Source organism: Prunus mume, linkage group LG6, assembly GCF_029339155.1.
Source record: "Prunus mume cultivar Tortuosa linkage group LG6, ASM2933915v1, whole genome shotgun sequence".
Classification (NCBI taxonomy): domain Eukaryota; kingdom Viridiplantae; phylum Streptophyta; class Magnoliopsida; order Rosales; family Rosaceae; genus Prunus; species Prunus mume.
Window position 1 is genome coordinate 8,684,263 of NC_142703.1, and position 16,082 is coordinate 8,700,344.

The following is a 16,082-nucleotide window of genomic DNA, read 5'->3' on the forward strand; positions in this document are numbered from 1 at the left end:
TTTTTCTGTTTTCTTTTTCTGCTTTTCTGAGTAAAATAATAATTAAATAAATAAAAGACGCGTTGTTGTCAAGAATTCGAGCTTTAGGCGGGTACACATTTTAACACAGTGACGTACCGCAACCATATAAATACACCGCACCATGAAGAAAGCAAAAGCCCCCGTACTCTCTCTCTCTCTCTCAGCTGTTTGTTCCTTACACTCACAAACCTCTCAAAAACCCCTAATTCGCTTCTCTCTCTTCCCCTCCCAAATCCCTAGCCATCTTCAATGTCCGCCAAACGCTCCCGCATTGTTCACTCCTCGAGCTACGGCGACACCGGCCTCCTTCCGCCGCGGTCGGCCGAGTCCTCCGATTCCCGGCTCCACGTCCGTACGGCTTTCGGTAATGGCGCGAAGGCTCTGAAGCCGTCGCCGGAGGCTGTGCAGTCTCCGCCGTCGGTTCTGACGATGTCGTCGCCGGAGATTGTGACGATGGGACGCGAGGCGCAGGTCGATAAGTTCCTTGACCACTGCTACTTTTGTCGCCGGAGGCTCCCTCACAATGAGGACGTGTTCATGTGCGGGTAAGGTTTCTTTCTTATTTATCTCCCTGATTTCTTTTCATTTTGAAAAGAAAAACAAGGAATTAAATTTAAAAGAATACAAATTTGAGTTGTAATTTATAATTCTTCTTTTGTTGTTCGCATTTCATTTGTTTTTCGTTCGCAATTATAAATATTATGTGAATTATATATCATTTCACAGTTGTTTCTATTTCCCGTGTCATCAGATTTACTGAAATTTTTGAATTTTGTGTGTTTTTGGACTTGAAATGGTGGCGTGCAGTCCCTTTCGTGCATTTTGTTCCCCAGAGTGCCGTGACCAGCAAGTTGACCTGGACAAGATAGCAGAGCAACCAAAGCAAGTACCTGTTCAACCAGTTAGAACCATGTACAGCATGACCAACAATGTCAATGGATCGAAAGCAACAAGTTAGTCGAGGCTAACTTGCATCGCATGGCTGTCAAATTTTTGAGATTGGCATGCGATTTCGGTTAGAAACGGGTTGTCTTAGATGCTCAAATTTAGCTTATAATTAGGTTCTGTAAAGTTTGCCTAGTTTCTTTTAGGTTCCCAAATTCTACATTTTGTATGTTTTGCGGTTATGATGAAACCTACTGGTAGTGTAGTGTAGGTTCCCAAATTCTGCATTTTGTTATGTTTTGTGGTCATGATGAAACAGACTGGAGCTTTACCAGAATAGAGTACGGAGTTAAACTTGTGCCACAGTTAGCCTGCCTTCATTTTACCCCTTTTAATATGATTCACAGCTTGTTAACGATTCACTACTTGTCTGCAACTTTTAAATCTTGCAGGGTGTAGTATTGATGTTTGTTTTTCAGTTTTGAATGTCTTGGAAGTAATTTTTTGTCCTGTAATGTGAATGTGGAGAGTTGATTGGTGCACTTGACTTCTTTGTTTACTTATACTCTGTTCACTCTGGCTCTGTTCTCAGTCTAGATCTTCTTGGTGGATCGGGGATCCTTAAATATTCCTTATAGCATTATTAATGCTTTCGGTATTAGGCGATTTTGGTAGCATTATTAATGCTTTCGGCATTAAAATGATTGGTCACGAATGTGATTAATATCAAGAATTAGAGCCTAATAAAAATGATGGGTGACGTTAATCATGAACTTAGATGATAATAGACTGGTGATCGAGCCTTTTATAGGTGCATCTATTTATTTAATTATTTTCAAAAAGAAACTTGCAAATATTAGTGAATCAGCAAAACTTATGAACAATGTCGGCCATCTGAAAGCAAAGAGAAAGAAGCCAATGGCAAAATGAACACCACACTAACAACATCACACACTCATAGCCATAGACTATAGATGGACTGAGTATATCGATCAAAAATTACGTTAACGAATCACATCACACGATTAATAAAATAAAATAAATAAAGCATCCCAAACACCAATGGTGAAAAAGTTGTGACACGTGGAGAACGACATGGCACCATTGATATCCATGTTCTATATCTCCCTGTAAAAGTCGAGGAGTCCTTTTCAGACTGAATTAGTTACAAGGAGACTAGACTGGATTCCCCTCTACTTTTTAATTTTTTGTACAAGCGACATCCCTAAGCATAAGCATCCTCAGCCACAAGGCTTGTAAGACCATCTCCAATCATATTAGGGCTAAACTCAAATTTTCACCCTCCAAAATACAACTATTCATGTATTTTTAGGACTCAAACTGTTTTTTCCTCCAACCTTGCGGACTCATAATTTGAGTCCGCAACTTTATTAAATTGTTTAAGAATGATTAACGCTTAAATTTTTTTTGTCATTAATTTTTCTTGACATTAATTTTGTTTCAACATTCGTGAATTAATTTTCTAAACATTTTAATCTAAAAAAATTAAAATTCCATGAACATAACATTTTTTTTGGCTTGAAATTAAAATGAGAATGATTGTATAGTTTGAGAGTGGGATGTCATTTAGATAAATTACAAATATTATTTTAACCATTTGATTTTAATTTTGATAATTGGATCTTCTTTTTCTCTTTAAAAATCAAGTTGAAAAAAATATACAAATTTATAAATAAACCCAATTCTAGACATGTATTTATAAAAAAACTCAAGCACTATTTAAACATAGAAACACACCCAAAATCAACTACAAAGTCAACTTTTTGGGTGTGTTTATAAATGAGTTTTGAGTGTGTGTAATGATGGGTTTTGGGTGTGTTTATAAAGTGTTTTGGGTGTTGGGTTTTTTTTATAATTTCAACCTCCATTTTGGGTGTTTTAGTGAAACTCCCAAAAAAATATGGGCTGTTTATATCTATTTGAGAAAGCTTGAAAAATGACAAAAAGTTGGTTCCCATTGCTTTACACGTGGCCAGCTTTTAAAGGCTCCAAAAGATTATATAAAGAATTAAAAAAAGAACAAGTAGATGCATAATTGGTTTTCAAAGGGAGTTGTTGGATTCCAACGTCTCTTTGATGTGAGCCTTCCACGTGTCCAGCAAATTTGCTCTGTCTTGTCATTCCTTCACATGCTGCACAAGTTGGCTTCGACTTGGGGCCCACAGAAATTCCACCCGGACTGGAAAGTTGGGCCAAATTCCACCCAAGATTTCAGTCTGACCCAAATTACCACCCCTCATTATACATGGTTGGAGAAGGTTTTTGGGGCTATAATCCTAAAATTTGGGTTTGGCCCTCATGGTTGGAGATGGCCTAACAGCTCAAATAAAAATGATATTGCACCTCAAAACAAAAAACAAAAATTGAAGTTAGGGCTGAAAGTTCATGATCGCTTTAGCTACAAAATCCTCTTCTTTATGCTCTCAGCATCTTGGCCATATAACAAACAAATCCCACACTTTTCCACCTCCAACTCCTCCTCCGAATAGGGTTTGTTGGCAAAACCCAGTACGCTGAAGTCAACACAGACCTCAGTAACAAGTTTGTAAAACGCAGTGGGGATTTGAGCTCCCTCTACAACTTCTTCAAATACATTATTATACCACCACACATACACCTGATGGAGCTCTGGGCTTCCAAAATTCGTAAACGGATGCAAAGGATGGTTGATTTCATGGCTTTCACCATTACTAGTTTTGAAGTTGTACTTGCAACCAATCGTCATAAAGAATTCAGCGACATCCTCGTTGAATGCAATAACAAGAGATAGAGCGAAACCCAAGAAATCTGTGCTAAACCAATCAGGAGGAAGCTTGATGTTGATTGAAGATCCCTCACTTTGATGGCTGAACCAATTTGGAATTTCATACCCCCAACATTTAATGGCAACGAAATTTTCCTGTAGCATGAATGGACATCTTAGTTATTAAACTCGTGTAAAATTTTCCACAGAAGTGAGTGAGACAGACTCTGTGCGTGAGGTAGATAGAGAGACAAACAAACAAAGAAAGAAAGAGATATAATAGAGACCTTAATCATATCATCATCCTCTGAATCATAATCCTGTGAATCATAATCATCTGAATCATAATCCTGTGAATCATAATCATCTGAATCATAATCATCATCTGAATCGTATGATGCTTGTTCAATTTTTTCTTCTTTAAACTTTGACCACGCAGTTGCCATTCGCATAATTCTGAGCTGTGCATCAACCATTATGTTGCTTCGTGCATTCTGATCCAACTTTGTGCAACTAGAAAATATATATTTCTCATGAAGCCCTGGATAAAATATATATTCGCCCCAACCTTGTGCGAGTGCAGTGCTTGAACTTGAGACTGTCTTCAGTGATGTGCAACCATGTGCTTCAAGACGTTGCAACAATGGGGGGAGCTCTGGTAAAGATTCAAGGCTCTTGCAATCGGTTAAGAAAAGGCGAGACAGGTGAGAAGCGTGTTTGATGCTTGCAGGTATGCTCTTAATGTTGGTCTCTCTCAGATTTAACTCTTGTAATGAGGTTAAGCAGATAAGGCCATCAGGGATTTCTAGTATACTGCACTTAGCGAGGTTTAGTGTTTCCAGAGATACCAATCCGACTGGGTCCACTGAGACGGGAGGCAATTTCTTCAGTTCCGAACAGCCATTAAACCAGAGAGTTTTAAGATTGCTTAAATTGTATATGCTGTTTGGGACAACCTCAAGGTTCTTGCACTTGTGGAGAAATAAATATTTAAGTGCAACTAGATTTCCAACTGATGGCAGTAGCTCTTCAACCGCTGTACCTGATAAATTTAGAAACTCCAGATGTTCCATAGGGTCTGAGATTTTTGGCAAGTGTTGAAAGTTAGAGCAACGACTGAGATCAAGGCTCTTCAAAGATTTCAAATTCCAAATGTTCATTGGGAGACTCACAAGGCTTTTGCAAGCGACCAGTTTAATTGTAGTGAGACCAAAGACAAACTTGATTGATGACGGCAATTCTTTTATTCCTGTCTTACTCAAATCTAGCACTGTTGTATTCCTGGGAAGCTCTGGAAACTCGCAAAGAGATTTGCAGCCACATAGACTAAAAGTACCTGACACATTTGGCTTACAACTGCTGGTTGGAAGACTCTTAAGGTCTCTACAATATCTAATATCAAGCTCAGATATTTTTTCGTGAGACCAAACTGATGAAGGCAATTCCTCTATTGTTGTCCTAGATAAACCTAAGAATTCAACATTACATGGCATATCCGGAAGAGTTTTGAGCTCTCTGCACCGCCCAAGTTCAAGATTTGTAAGCTTGTCAAGATATTTAAAATACGAAGGAATTTCAACCAATCTGTTACAGTCATAAAGATCTATCCACTCAATTTTTTGACTTTGAGAGAGATTTGGAACTTCAGTTAGATGATAGGAGGAACGAAGACTGATCACTTTTAAGTTGACAAGATTCTGTAACAAATTAAATAGAAATGAAAAGAATTAACAACGTAGCTTGCAGATTATTACTTCCTAGGCCACATGTTATACAAGAACTAAAATAAGCATATATACCTGGTCTTTATTCCAAAGTTGCGCCCCAACTTCGCTGAACGGCATATGAAGCTCAACAAGCTTTTCAGGAGAAAATTTTGATGGCAAAGATTTCAAAGGATATCTCTCCCATTCAAGATAACTAAGAGAATTGGGAAGATCAAGAGAATCGATTAATGTGATGTTCTTGAGAAGAGGGTAATTGACACGTAGCCATCTCAGTCGATACATTTTTTCGAAACTTGCATGATTCAAAATTAGCTTTTCAATCTTAGACCAGTCAAAGAATATGGCTTGAACAGTTGCAGCTCTCTGACAATCAAGAGCAAAGTGTAAAGGTGAATTAATAATATAAAAAGTTTAATCAAAATCATATTTGTAGGAATAATCTGACTTGTTTATTGTAAATGTGAACATAACATAAACTACGTACCTGGTTATTTGTCAACACATGATAGACATCCTCTGCAATGAACAACCTACTGCGTTTTCCGGGTTCTTCAATACATTGTTCGCGAACAATTACCCTTCCCATTTCTTGCAGCAAATCATGCATCTCTATCCATCCTTCCCAAATTGATATGAGAGACCTATCAATGAGGACTTTGATTCCGACTTCCCCATAGAAACCACGAATGCGTAACATTCTTTTTACATCATCAATATTCTCGTCCTTATGAAAACATGCTATATCAAGAAATATCTCCTTCTCATTTTCTTCTAATCCATCGTAACTTACTCTCAAAGCTTTCGTGATTTCTTCACTTGGAAATCGTTTCAATTTGTTCCATTGATCTTCCCACTCTTGTTTGCTCTTGCAACGAAAGAATGAGGACCCCATAACTTTAAGAAATAATGGAATGCCTTTAACATATTCTACCACCTCTTTTGACAACTCAGTATAATCTGTTGTTGGGGACTTATTTTTGAAAGCATGAGAATGAAAGAGCTGAATAGCTTCATTGAAACTTAATCCCTCAACCTCGTATATCTTTTCATTATCAACTTTTTCCTCAAGAACGCCTTTATCTCTAGCAGTTATAATGATTCGACTGCCTTGGCAAAACCGATCATGGTCACCAACAAGAACTTCTAGTTGGCTTGAAGCATTCACATCATCAAGAACAATGAGCGCCTTTGTACGCCTGAGCCTAGCTTGAATAGCAGTTTGTCCTATAGACAGAGTGTCGATGGTTATATCTTTGTCCTTTAATATCTTACGAACAAGTTTATTTAGCAACTGATTTAGTCCACCCGTTTGTTCTGATTTCTCCCTAACATTTGCAAGAAAACAACAAGCTTCAAATTTAGAGGACTGCCTGTGAAATACAGCATCCACAAGGGTGGTCTTGCCAATACCAGCCATGCCCCAAATACCTACACAGCAAACACCTGGTGAACTTAAGCACAATAAGGACTCAATTTTCTCAATTTTCCTTTCAATTCCAACCAGGCCCTTTAAATCACTTGACGATTCGCAATTCAATTTGGTCAAAATATCTTGGACAACTTTCTCTACAAAATCGGCCGCTGTCCTGGCAAATATCATTATGAAAGACGAACAATAGTAAGTATGAATCAAATGATCACAAGTGGAAATTGATACAAATTAGAGAGTTGGCTACCCTGTTTTGCTTGAATGATGAAACCCAGAAATATTGGCTGCTTTCTCCAGAGCAGCCCTCCAGTTGACCACCTCATCCCTACTGCCCTTAAAACGTTTCTTAAGTTGGAGACCTTCAAGTGCATAAGTTCCCTGCTGTTTTCTTACATGTGATGGATCTATGCCATAAAAAATGGGTACAACAATTTGTCCATATCTTTCCTTGCATCCTAGTATATGCTCAAGTTCTTTCAAACACCATGTGGAAGAAGCGTAGTTTTTTGAGAAAATGACTACTGAAATCTTTGATTTCTCGATTGCTTCCAGAAGGGCAGGTCCAATGTCATCTCCTTTCACCAGTCTGCGATCCATGTAGGTCTCAATTTTCTTCCGAAGTAAAGCCGCGTGAAGATGACTGGTAAAAGTATCGCGTGTGTCTTTACCTCTGAAACTAAGAAACACATCATACTTTTCTTGAAGGGAGGCCGCAAAAGGAGGAGAAGAAGATGATGAATTCATATTCCTTTCCACAACCTGCAAACCTGCAAGTCAAAACATGCATTACATGTATCCAAATTGGATGTATATATTGAGAATGAGATATGAGGGATAAAAAAAATATCAAAATTGGATGTATATTTAAATTTGTGGCCTTTGTTGTTTAGAAAGAAAGATAGAAAGCAGAAAGATAGAAAGCAGTTTGGTTAATTAAGTTGCAGCTGAGGAGCCACTTGCCAGATTGAGAGAGATAGAGAGAGAAAAAAAGCTAGAGATAAGTTGCCACTGCCAGCTTGAGAGATTTGTAGCCTCTCTTGTTTAGAAAGAAAGAGAATTGAAAGCAGTTGCTTGCAGCTAGATCACATTTTAGTTTAGCAATTGTACAAAGCTCGAAAACGATCCACGGAAAATAATCAGAGATGGAAAAAGAGAAGAGGAACAATTACTCAAGCACTGTCGGAGGACAAAAATTCAAGCATTCACACTGAAGAAATAAAAAGGGCATATGGGATAATGGGAGTGACTGCACAAACTTTTGCTTTTGAGTTGGAATTTTTCTTGAGTTCAATTCTAGCTAAAGTGACAATAGGCCCCATCGTTTATGCGTTTTACTTTTACATACAAAGTTGTTCCTTTTCTTACTTTTGGTACATCCATAGGCTGCAAGGCCTACCGGGCATGCTTTAATTTTTGCTTGTGCAGGGACTAACAACAAGTTTGTCTACTGCTAACAGAATCGAGGCTACTATAGAATCCTATTCAGATTTTGAAACTTGTAAATGAAGCTACTGGAACATCTTTTGCTTCTTTTTTTTTCTTCTTTTTCTCCAATTATTCTTGCCACAAGGTAAAGGCAGAAATGTTTATATGAAAGGAGAGGAAAGGCAAAAGAGGTTTAGGATTTTTACAACTTCTTCAGGCTTTACCTTCTCTTTCATTTTCTCCAATTTCTATTTGTACCCATTTTTCTTTTCCCTACATGTTCTGTGATAAGCCCAGCGACGCCCCTGCTTTCTTCACCTCCAAAATTTCAATCTTTTGTAATTGATTTATAGTGCTGTTGGAAAACTCTTCGATTTTGTTTTGGTACAAAACACGTATATCATTTCAGAAATGCAAACTGAAGAAGGTGCCAATGTTTCACGTTTATGACATATGCCCCTGTAAATTAGCCATCTTTTACAGTCACATATTAAATTAAATTTTAAATGTACAAATAAGAAGTTAGAAGAACCATCCAAACAAAGAATAGAAATGTCAAAATCCATAACAGAAATGCAATATCCAAAGAATGAAAAGCAGTCCAACCAAGAAGAACCAAACCAATCAATCTATTGCTAAACCAAACCAGAAATAAATAGTGAGATTTTGAGATTGGGGCCTAAAAACCGAACCTCGTTACGCGAGACCATAGAAACTCCATGAATTTAAATCCATTGTTCTGTAACGATATCGGCCATCTGAAAGCAAAGAGAAAGAAGCCAATGGCAAAATGAACACCACACTAACAACATCACACACTCATAGCCGTAGACTATAGATGGATTGAGTACATCAGTGCATGACCTTTTGAGCCTGAGAGGCAACCGTTGAAGATCCAAGTTGTACTACTTCTTGATGCAGCCCACAGAAGCCGTACCTAAAAAGCATTGCAAAGCCTATTTCTCAAATCCAACAAACTATTTCTGCTACTTATTCATTGAATTAAAAATTACAAAAAATAAATTGAAAAATATATGAACCTCTTCTTCTAGAGCATTAAGCCTTGAGTCTCCCTGTGACATACAAATGCAACCAAATATTATATATTTGCTTTCAATTTAGCATATACTTGAAAGCTCAAGACTTGAAGCTGAAACGGGAAACAAACCTTAAGAGTGAACAAAACATACTGCAAATGATGGATCTTCTGCGCCATGTCGTCAATGCTCTTCGATACAATCGATTGTCTCATTCAGATTTTGAACACTTTATGCTAGAACTGATTCTGCATAACAAAATTAATAATAGCTAAGAAGAAAATCATGGGTAACAAATTGAAGGAAAAAAAATTATAAAAAATAAAGCTTGAAGTGGGCGATCTTGAGCTGGAATTGGTGGAGTTGGCAGAGGGAGGAGTTGTCGTTGTTGTCGTTGGTGTGGTGAGGTGAACATGTCGTTTGGGAGAGAGGCACACAAGAGAGGAGAACAAGGCGGGAGAGGGAAATAGACTTTAAAGTGTATAGCCGTTCGGCTATACTATTTTTAATTTTTAATGTATAGCCGAGCAGCTATACGTTATACGGTAAAAAACGTATAGCCACGCGGCTATACAAACAAAAATTTCTTTATCTACCGCATCTAAGTGCTCATCTTATAAGTGGGGCCAAAAAGAAAGAAATTTCTTACGAAAAAAGAAAAAAATAAAGAGAAGAAAGCTCCAACTCTACATCATATCTCATTGAAAACTTAATACATTACTGTCCAACAAATTGTTAAATTACTGTGACAAGAAGATGAAATAGGTATGCACAATGCTAGAGGATGGTGATAGCTCCCTGTAGAAGGTATAAGATAGTTGTTTGTTAAGAAGTTATAAAAATATGGAATGCAAAGTTCTTCACCATATAAAATCAGATTCACCTTGATGCAGTCATATCGATGGATAATGCCAAGTATATTAAGCAGCTGTCTTTTGTACTCATGTATTCGCTTTGTCTGCACATCAAACATTGCATCTAAACGAATCTGCAGTTGAAAGTGATAAATTTCATTGTAATCTATTAGACAAAGGAGAAAAGATGAACAGGATAGAAGTTCTTAGAACTTGTGACCAAACCTTCACCATTCATTGATTCAATGTACAAATATGAAGCCTAGAGAGTACCATCATCCATTCTTGTTGAAGGTCAGGATCTGCTGCATATGCTCGCAAGCCAGTTAGAAGGTCAACATCACGAATCCAAGCTTCTGTTCCAAGCCATTTTGAGATAAGAGCACACAGGCTAGGATTACTCACCACAATCCAGCGGCGCTGAGAAATCAAATGTCAGTGCATTATCACATACATGCATATAGACTGTATACTGCTAAGAATAATGAGGAATCCCTGATTCATCGATGCATCATAAGAACAACCTTTGAATATGTACAGGAATCTATTCTAAGTTCCACAGCATCATGCATCCAATTAAGTGGTCACCAACGGACATCATCATAGTCAAACATTAAATAAGATATATTAAAGAAAGCTGCAGGAAAGGTTGTTGCATCCCAATTTACTGCTCAACTGGGTTGGTTTAAAAACTTAAAACTCTGTGGAACACTCTGCTTCATAAGCCCTATTTGATAACAATAACAGCACAAACTACAAAGGTGTTTAAAACCCATCTTTCGAGGTGTGTATCTCACCATTCTTCTTCAACCACATAAACAGAATGAATAGTCTAATGAAACTAGCAACTACTTTATAAAAGATGCTATGAACTTTATACCTGGGTAACACCACTTGTCTTGCATTGAAATTTCTGAGGCCACAGCTCATAGAAGTCCTGTGAAAGAGAAGAGGTGTCAGATGACCTAATTTAAGGTATCATAAGAATTTAGGTATCTTCAACTTTGTCATAAGCCAAGGGAAAATACAACAATGCAAGGAACACATGGTACCTTGAATAATTTTGCTTTTAGCATTTCTGAATGTACTTTGGAACATCATCACAGTAGAATTTACAAAAACTACAGATAATAGCAGATGCCAACCACAATTGGAAGCCCAGAATCATATATCTACCAAGAATACAATCAAATATACCATGAAATACAATATGGTTTTAAACATACCTGCACAGAATTGGGGATTTTCTGTTAAAACCGTATAGCCGCACGGCTATACTGTTCAAATATATTCGATATTTAAATAGTCTAGCCGAACGGCTATACTGTTTAAAAAATTAAAATAAAATAGTATAGCCGTGCGGCTATACAGTCACAATGTATTAGACTATTGAAATCGTATAGCCGTGCGGCTATACGATTTAAAATACTAAAATAAAATTTTATAGCCGTGCGGCTATAACAGTCACAATATATTCGAATATTTAAATTGTACAGGCGGGCGTCTACACTGTTTGAAAAAATAAATTCAAAATCGTATAGCCGCCCGGCTGTACTATTTAAAAAACCAAAATAAAAATAGTGTAGCCGTTAGGATATACTCTTTAAATATATTAGAATATACCGTATAGCCGAAGGGCTATACTATTAAAAAAAAAAGGATAGCCGTTCGGCTATACCATTTGGAAAAATAAAAATAAAATAGTATAGCCGGCCGGCTATACGATTTAGAAAACCAAGATAAAAACAGTATGGCAGCTCAAAATAGTATAGCCGACCGGCTATACTGTCTATTAGAATATTGAAATAGTATAGCCGCTCGGTAATACTATTTAAAAAAATAAATTAAAAATAGTATAGCCGCGCGGCTATAGTGTTTGAATATAAATTATAAACAAATAGTATAGCCGTGCGGCTAGAAGATTTGAAAAAATAAATATTCGAATATTTAAATAGTATAGCCGCCGGCTATAGTATATTAAAAAAATAAAATAAAAATAGTATAGCCGCTATGGACAGCGACGAGTCTGGAGTTGTGGATTACGAGTTCATCGACAACGACTCCGACGATTCCAAGGATGCCTCCTCACATCGATACCAGGTGGATTTCTGCTTATTTTATTTTTAATTATTACAGTTTCTCTTCTTTTTTTTTTCATATTCTAGTTTCTATAAAATGATTTTGGTTTTCTGAATTTTCTTCATTCTGATTCTGGGTTGTCAAAGTCGAGCCTTTTTAGTTTTGAAATGTTAATTTCGCTTAATTTTGATGTTGCGTTGGATCTCAAATTTTCTTACTTTTTCCTCGTGCTGTGGTAATGTTAATGCTGCTGATTTTGATCTTAGGCTAGGTTTTATTGATTTATCAGAAATGTGAATTTAGTTTGTGTATTGTGCTAATGTTTATCGCGTTTGATCTTGATATTTGGTTTAGTTCAGGTTATAAAAAATCTGAGCCCTTGCTTATATCATGGTAATGTTAATTCTGCTCTGCTATAATTTTGAGATTATTTTGTTGGGATAATGTCAATCGTTCTTGATTTTGACATTTGGGTTAATTTGTCACCTCTGTGACTCCTTTTAAAGGTTGTTCATTGTTCCGTTGAACCCATCAATTTGGTAGCCTGTCTCTTGAAACACTTGGCTCTGGAATATTGAAAATCTGAGCCATATTGCATTATGCGAAGACTTCGACTTATTGTTGAGTCTAAAGACGAGACAAATCTGTCAGTTATAGATAGATACTAATTTAGCTTTTCAGGCATGGTAAATTGTGTTTGCTATGAGATTCCAAGTTTTGCGTATTCTGAAAGAAGTTTGTTTTGTTGTGATTTCCTTGCATCTGGTACCTGATGATTAGCACTAAATGAATTAACTGGTGCATGTTAATCATGAACTTAGATGTAAATAGACTGATGATCGAGCCATTTATAGGTTTATGTGATTGGTGAGGAAGGTATCTTGAAGGAGCTTGAGCTTGCTGGATATCCATACATTGGTGGACCAGTAAGTATGAGTCCGAAATCATTTAAGTACATGATGCTGTTACTTGTACTTTTTCTATTTTATATCCTAGTCTGCGAAATCAAATGACATGTTATTCATTTGGCTAACAAGAGCATTGCACAAAACTTGGTGTCATTATTTCCCTTGCATTTGTATCTTCAGTTTCATTTTAAATTTAGGATAAAGCTTAAAAGGTTACCTGTAGTTTAAAAGATCTTCAGGTATAAATAGCAAATTGTTGCTCGAGAGACATAACGAGGTCTACATCTTCTTTGGATGTAAAAGCAAATATTTGGAAACTGAAAGTTCCCCTGGTAATTATTTAGTATGAATGTTGATGCAGTGGATGAAGTAAAGGAGGATCATCACTGCCTGCCCCTCTCCTGGGAACATGCAGTTTGCTCCAGAAAATCTATTTTTTTTTCTCTTCCCCCACCAAATAATAATTTTTTGAAAACATCATCTTTTTGTGTGTGCATGCATCTGTTTTAGATTCTTCTTGCCTCAGAAATTATTAGGGCTTCGGTTTAATATTTAAACTTTAATGTTTGAAGGTTTGGATTGAAAAATGGATGCCACATAACTGCCACAATTCACTATATTTTTTTCTTTATTTTTCTATGGACTGTACTTGTGCTCAAATTCGGGCATATATGCAAATATTGTGTTACAAAGTATTAAATGGTTACTATACCAAGTGCCAACACCATATAAACATTATGGTCTTATTATATATGCAGTGCACTTGTTACATGTATTGCATTTGGTCTTCTCTGGTGGCCGTTATCATTAATCAATGTTTATGTGATGGAAGGTATGTAACACTCTGTGTACGTGAAAACCCTGGATGTCTATCATTGCAACAAATCGTGATGCTGTCACTCATCTCAAAGATGCTCAGGAATGGGCAGGTTCATTTCTCTCCTCTCTTGTTGCACTTTGTGTTTTAATTAGATTATTTTCAACTGTGTTATGCTGCAAAACATGTAAAGATTTTCCTAATTGGAATTTGTTTAAAATTCAAAAGTCATTTGTTAGGGGTAGCGATTTTCACACTCCTATTTGTACACTTTGCACTCACATTTATTTATGCTTTCATCTCCTTGTTTCTGTTCAATATATCAAAGCATAAAATAAGGGAGAGGAGATAAGACTGAAAACGACCACCTTTTATTCGATCTTATAAAAAAAACTTATTGGAATTTATTGAACTCGTTAATGTTCAGAATACTGAATCAGATTATCTATGATCCATTTACTGATGCATGGGTTAGTGGTTCCAAATGACTTGATTATATGATACCTAAACTTCTAAAGTTGACTGGGAAATTTTGAATTTCTGGACCTGAAAATACCTAGCCAAACAGGTTGTTACCGAATTGATGAAGCTACTATAATTTATACTCAACTTCAGGTGGACCGTGGTGGTTCTATGGTTGGCGCTATCCGTGGATCTACTCAACGTGAGCCGCTGGTTGTGGGAAAACCCTCAACATTTATGATGGACTACTTAGCAAACGAGTAAGTCAAATGCTTTATTTATTGTTCTTCATTGTTTTATCTTACTGTAGATGAATTCTTTAGTTATTGAAGTTAAATTGCTCTATTTTGTTTTCTGACAAACATTAGAGGAGTTTCATCATTGACTCATCTTTTTAATCACTCACTATACTTAGCAACCATCTAGCTTATGTGCCCTGTCTTAAAATTTAAAAAGACACTCAAAGGCCAAAAGACATGACTTTGACTAATGAGGTAAACATCAATGATTTTGTAAATACAAGAATGCAATTATTGTAACAGAATGTACAATTTTCGCGATGTAATTTTGCATCCTAATTAGTAGCTGACATGTACTAAGTCGCAGAACACTTGACATCTTAAAGAAGTGAACTTCAATGGATCTGATGAAAACTATTGGTCATATAATTGCTGATATTAGTGAGTTGAATTTAATCAATGACAGATTTGGCATCTTGAAGTGAAGTCACAGATTTGCATGGTTGGGATACAGATTAGATACTGATATTCTGTTTGGACAAAATGGTGGTTACAAAACTTTTCTTGTTCTCTCAGGTAACTAAACTAAAGTCTGCATTTTTGGCCCAAGTTTTCTTGAGTTTGTGATGTATTTGAGCTAATTAAGGCGCTTTCCCTTTCTGTCTTATAGGTGTCACCACTTTGTCAGTGCTTCAGAGTCCTAACAACTCCATACAACCAGATTTTTACATGAACAAGATTTCAGACTTTTTGTCTCTCAAGGCTGCAACTGTATGATTATTATGTTACCCCTAAAATATATCTTGGGCGCATCTGTCATTATTTGTCTCCGCCAGTCATACTTCCATGTAATTTTTTTAAGTATATTTTACTGGATGTAGGTTTCTGAAACAAAAAGAAACAGAGTACATTAATAAATATAAAAATTATGCACTTGAGATGCCTGTGCAATTGTTAAACTGGTTGCTAATATATTCCTGCATCTTCTTATTGGCAACCAAACCAGCACGTCTCTGAATTTCTTTTTTTGCTTCTCCTCCTTCTGTATCATTGGCAATTGAGCTTGGACAGGTAGTAGCTAAGGAGGTGTGTTGTTCATTTCATGTCCCAAAAGTCTCTCGGTCTAACCCTACTAGTGGAGCGTGTTATTTGCCTAAGTTGTGAAGATTGAAAATAGTATTTTATTATAATATTATTGGGTTGTTGCTTGCTTGCACTCAAAAGAAAAAGGAAAAAAGAAAACTAGTGGGTTGTAAAAATATATTTTCCTTGTCATCTGCGAAAATTGAAAAACTTAATGCCAAAATGATCAGTCACGAATGTGATTAAAAACAAGAATTAGGTAGAGACAGAGAGAGAGAGAGAGAGAGAGAGAGAGAACATCGGCAGCGTTGCCTTCAAATGGGAAAATTTACGAAACACGAGGGCCTGGCTC

At 36.6% G+C, this 16,082-nt stretch overlaps 2 protein-coding genes, 1 long non-coding RNA gene and 1 pseudogene across 5 annotated transcripts; 2 read left to right on the top strand and 2 right to left on the bottom strand.

The window, feature by feature from the left end:
- The first annotated feature begins 147 nt into the window (after positions 1-147).
- On the top strand, positions 148-1,448 carry LOC103334218 (uncharacterized). The gene is made up of 2 exons (XM_008237164.2): positions 148-566; positions 829-1,448. The coding sequence occupies exons 1-2, from the start codon at positions 271-273 to the stop codon at positions 977-979; spliced, it is 447 nt and encodes a 148-aa protein (XP_008235386.2). The 5' UTR covers positions 148-270; the 3' UTR covers positions 980-1,448.
- A 1,416-nt stretch (positions 1,449-2,864) lies between these two features.
- On the bottom strand, positions 2,865-8,044 carry LOC103334253 (disease resistance-like protein DSC1). The gene is made up of 5 exons (XM_089055323.1): positions 7,074-8,044; positions 5,882-6,983; positions 5,470-5,760; positions 3,958-5,367; positions 2,865-3,826 (listed from the first exon to the last, which is right to left on the bottom strand). Exons 1-5 carry the CDS (start codon positions 7,568-7,570, stop codon positions 3,326-3,328), a joined length of 3,801 nt encoding a protein of 1,266 aa, XP_088911449.1. The 5' UTR covers positions 7,571-8,044; the 3' UTR covers positions 2,865-3,325.
- Positions 8,045-9,966: 1,922 nt separating this feature from the next.
- Positions 9,967-11,370, bottom strand: LOC148916019 (uncharacterized). Of its 2 annotated transcripts, XR_016128200.1 has the most exons (4): positions 11,023-11,370; positions 10,416-10,562; positions 10,172-10,276; positions 9,967-10,086 (listed from the first exon to the last, which is right to left on the bottom strand). It is a non-coding gene; the product is annotated as an uncharacterized LOC148916019 (long non-coding RNA). The 2 variants fall into 2 exon arrangements; XR_016128199.1 differs by having other exon boundaries at positions 10,172-10,562.
- Positions 11,371-12,113: 743 nt separating this feature from the next.
- Positions 12,114-15,606, top strand: LOC103334217 (phosphoglycolate phosphatase 1A, chloroplastic-like; annotated as a pseudogene). The gene is made up of 6 exons (XR_016128323.1): positions 12,114-12,242; positions 13,076-13,173; positions 13,962-14,058; positions 14,562-14,668; positions 15,114-15,223; positions 15,318-15,606. The product of XR_016128323.1 is annotated as a phosphoglycolate phosphatase 1A, chloroplastic-like (transcript).
- The last annotated feature ends 476 nt before the right edge of the window (positions 15,607-16,082 follow it).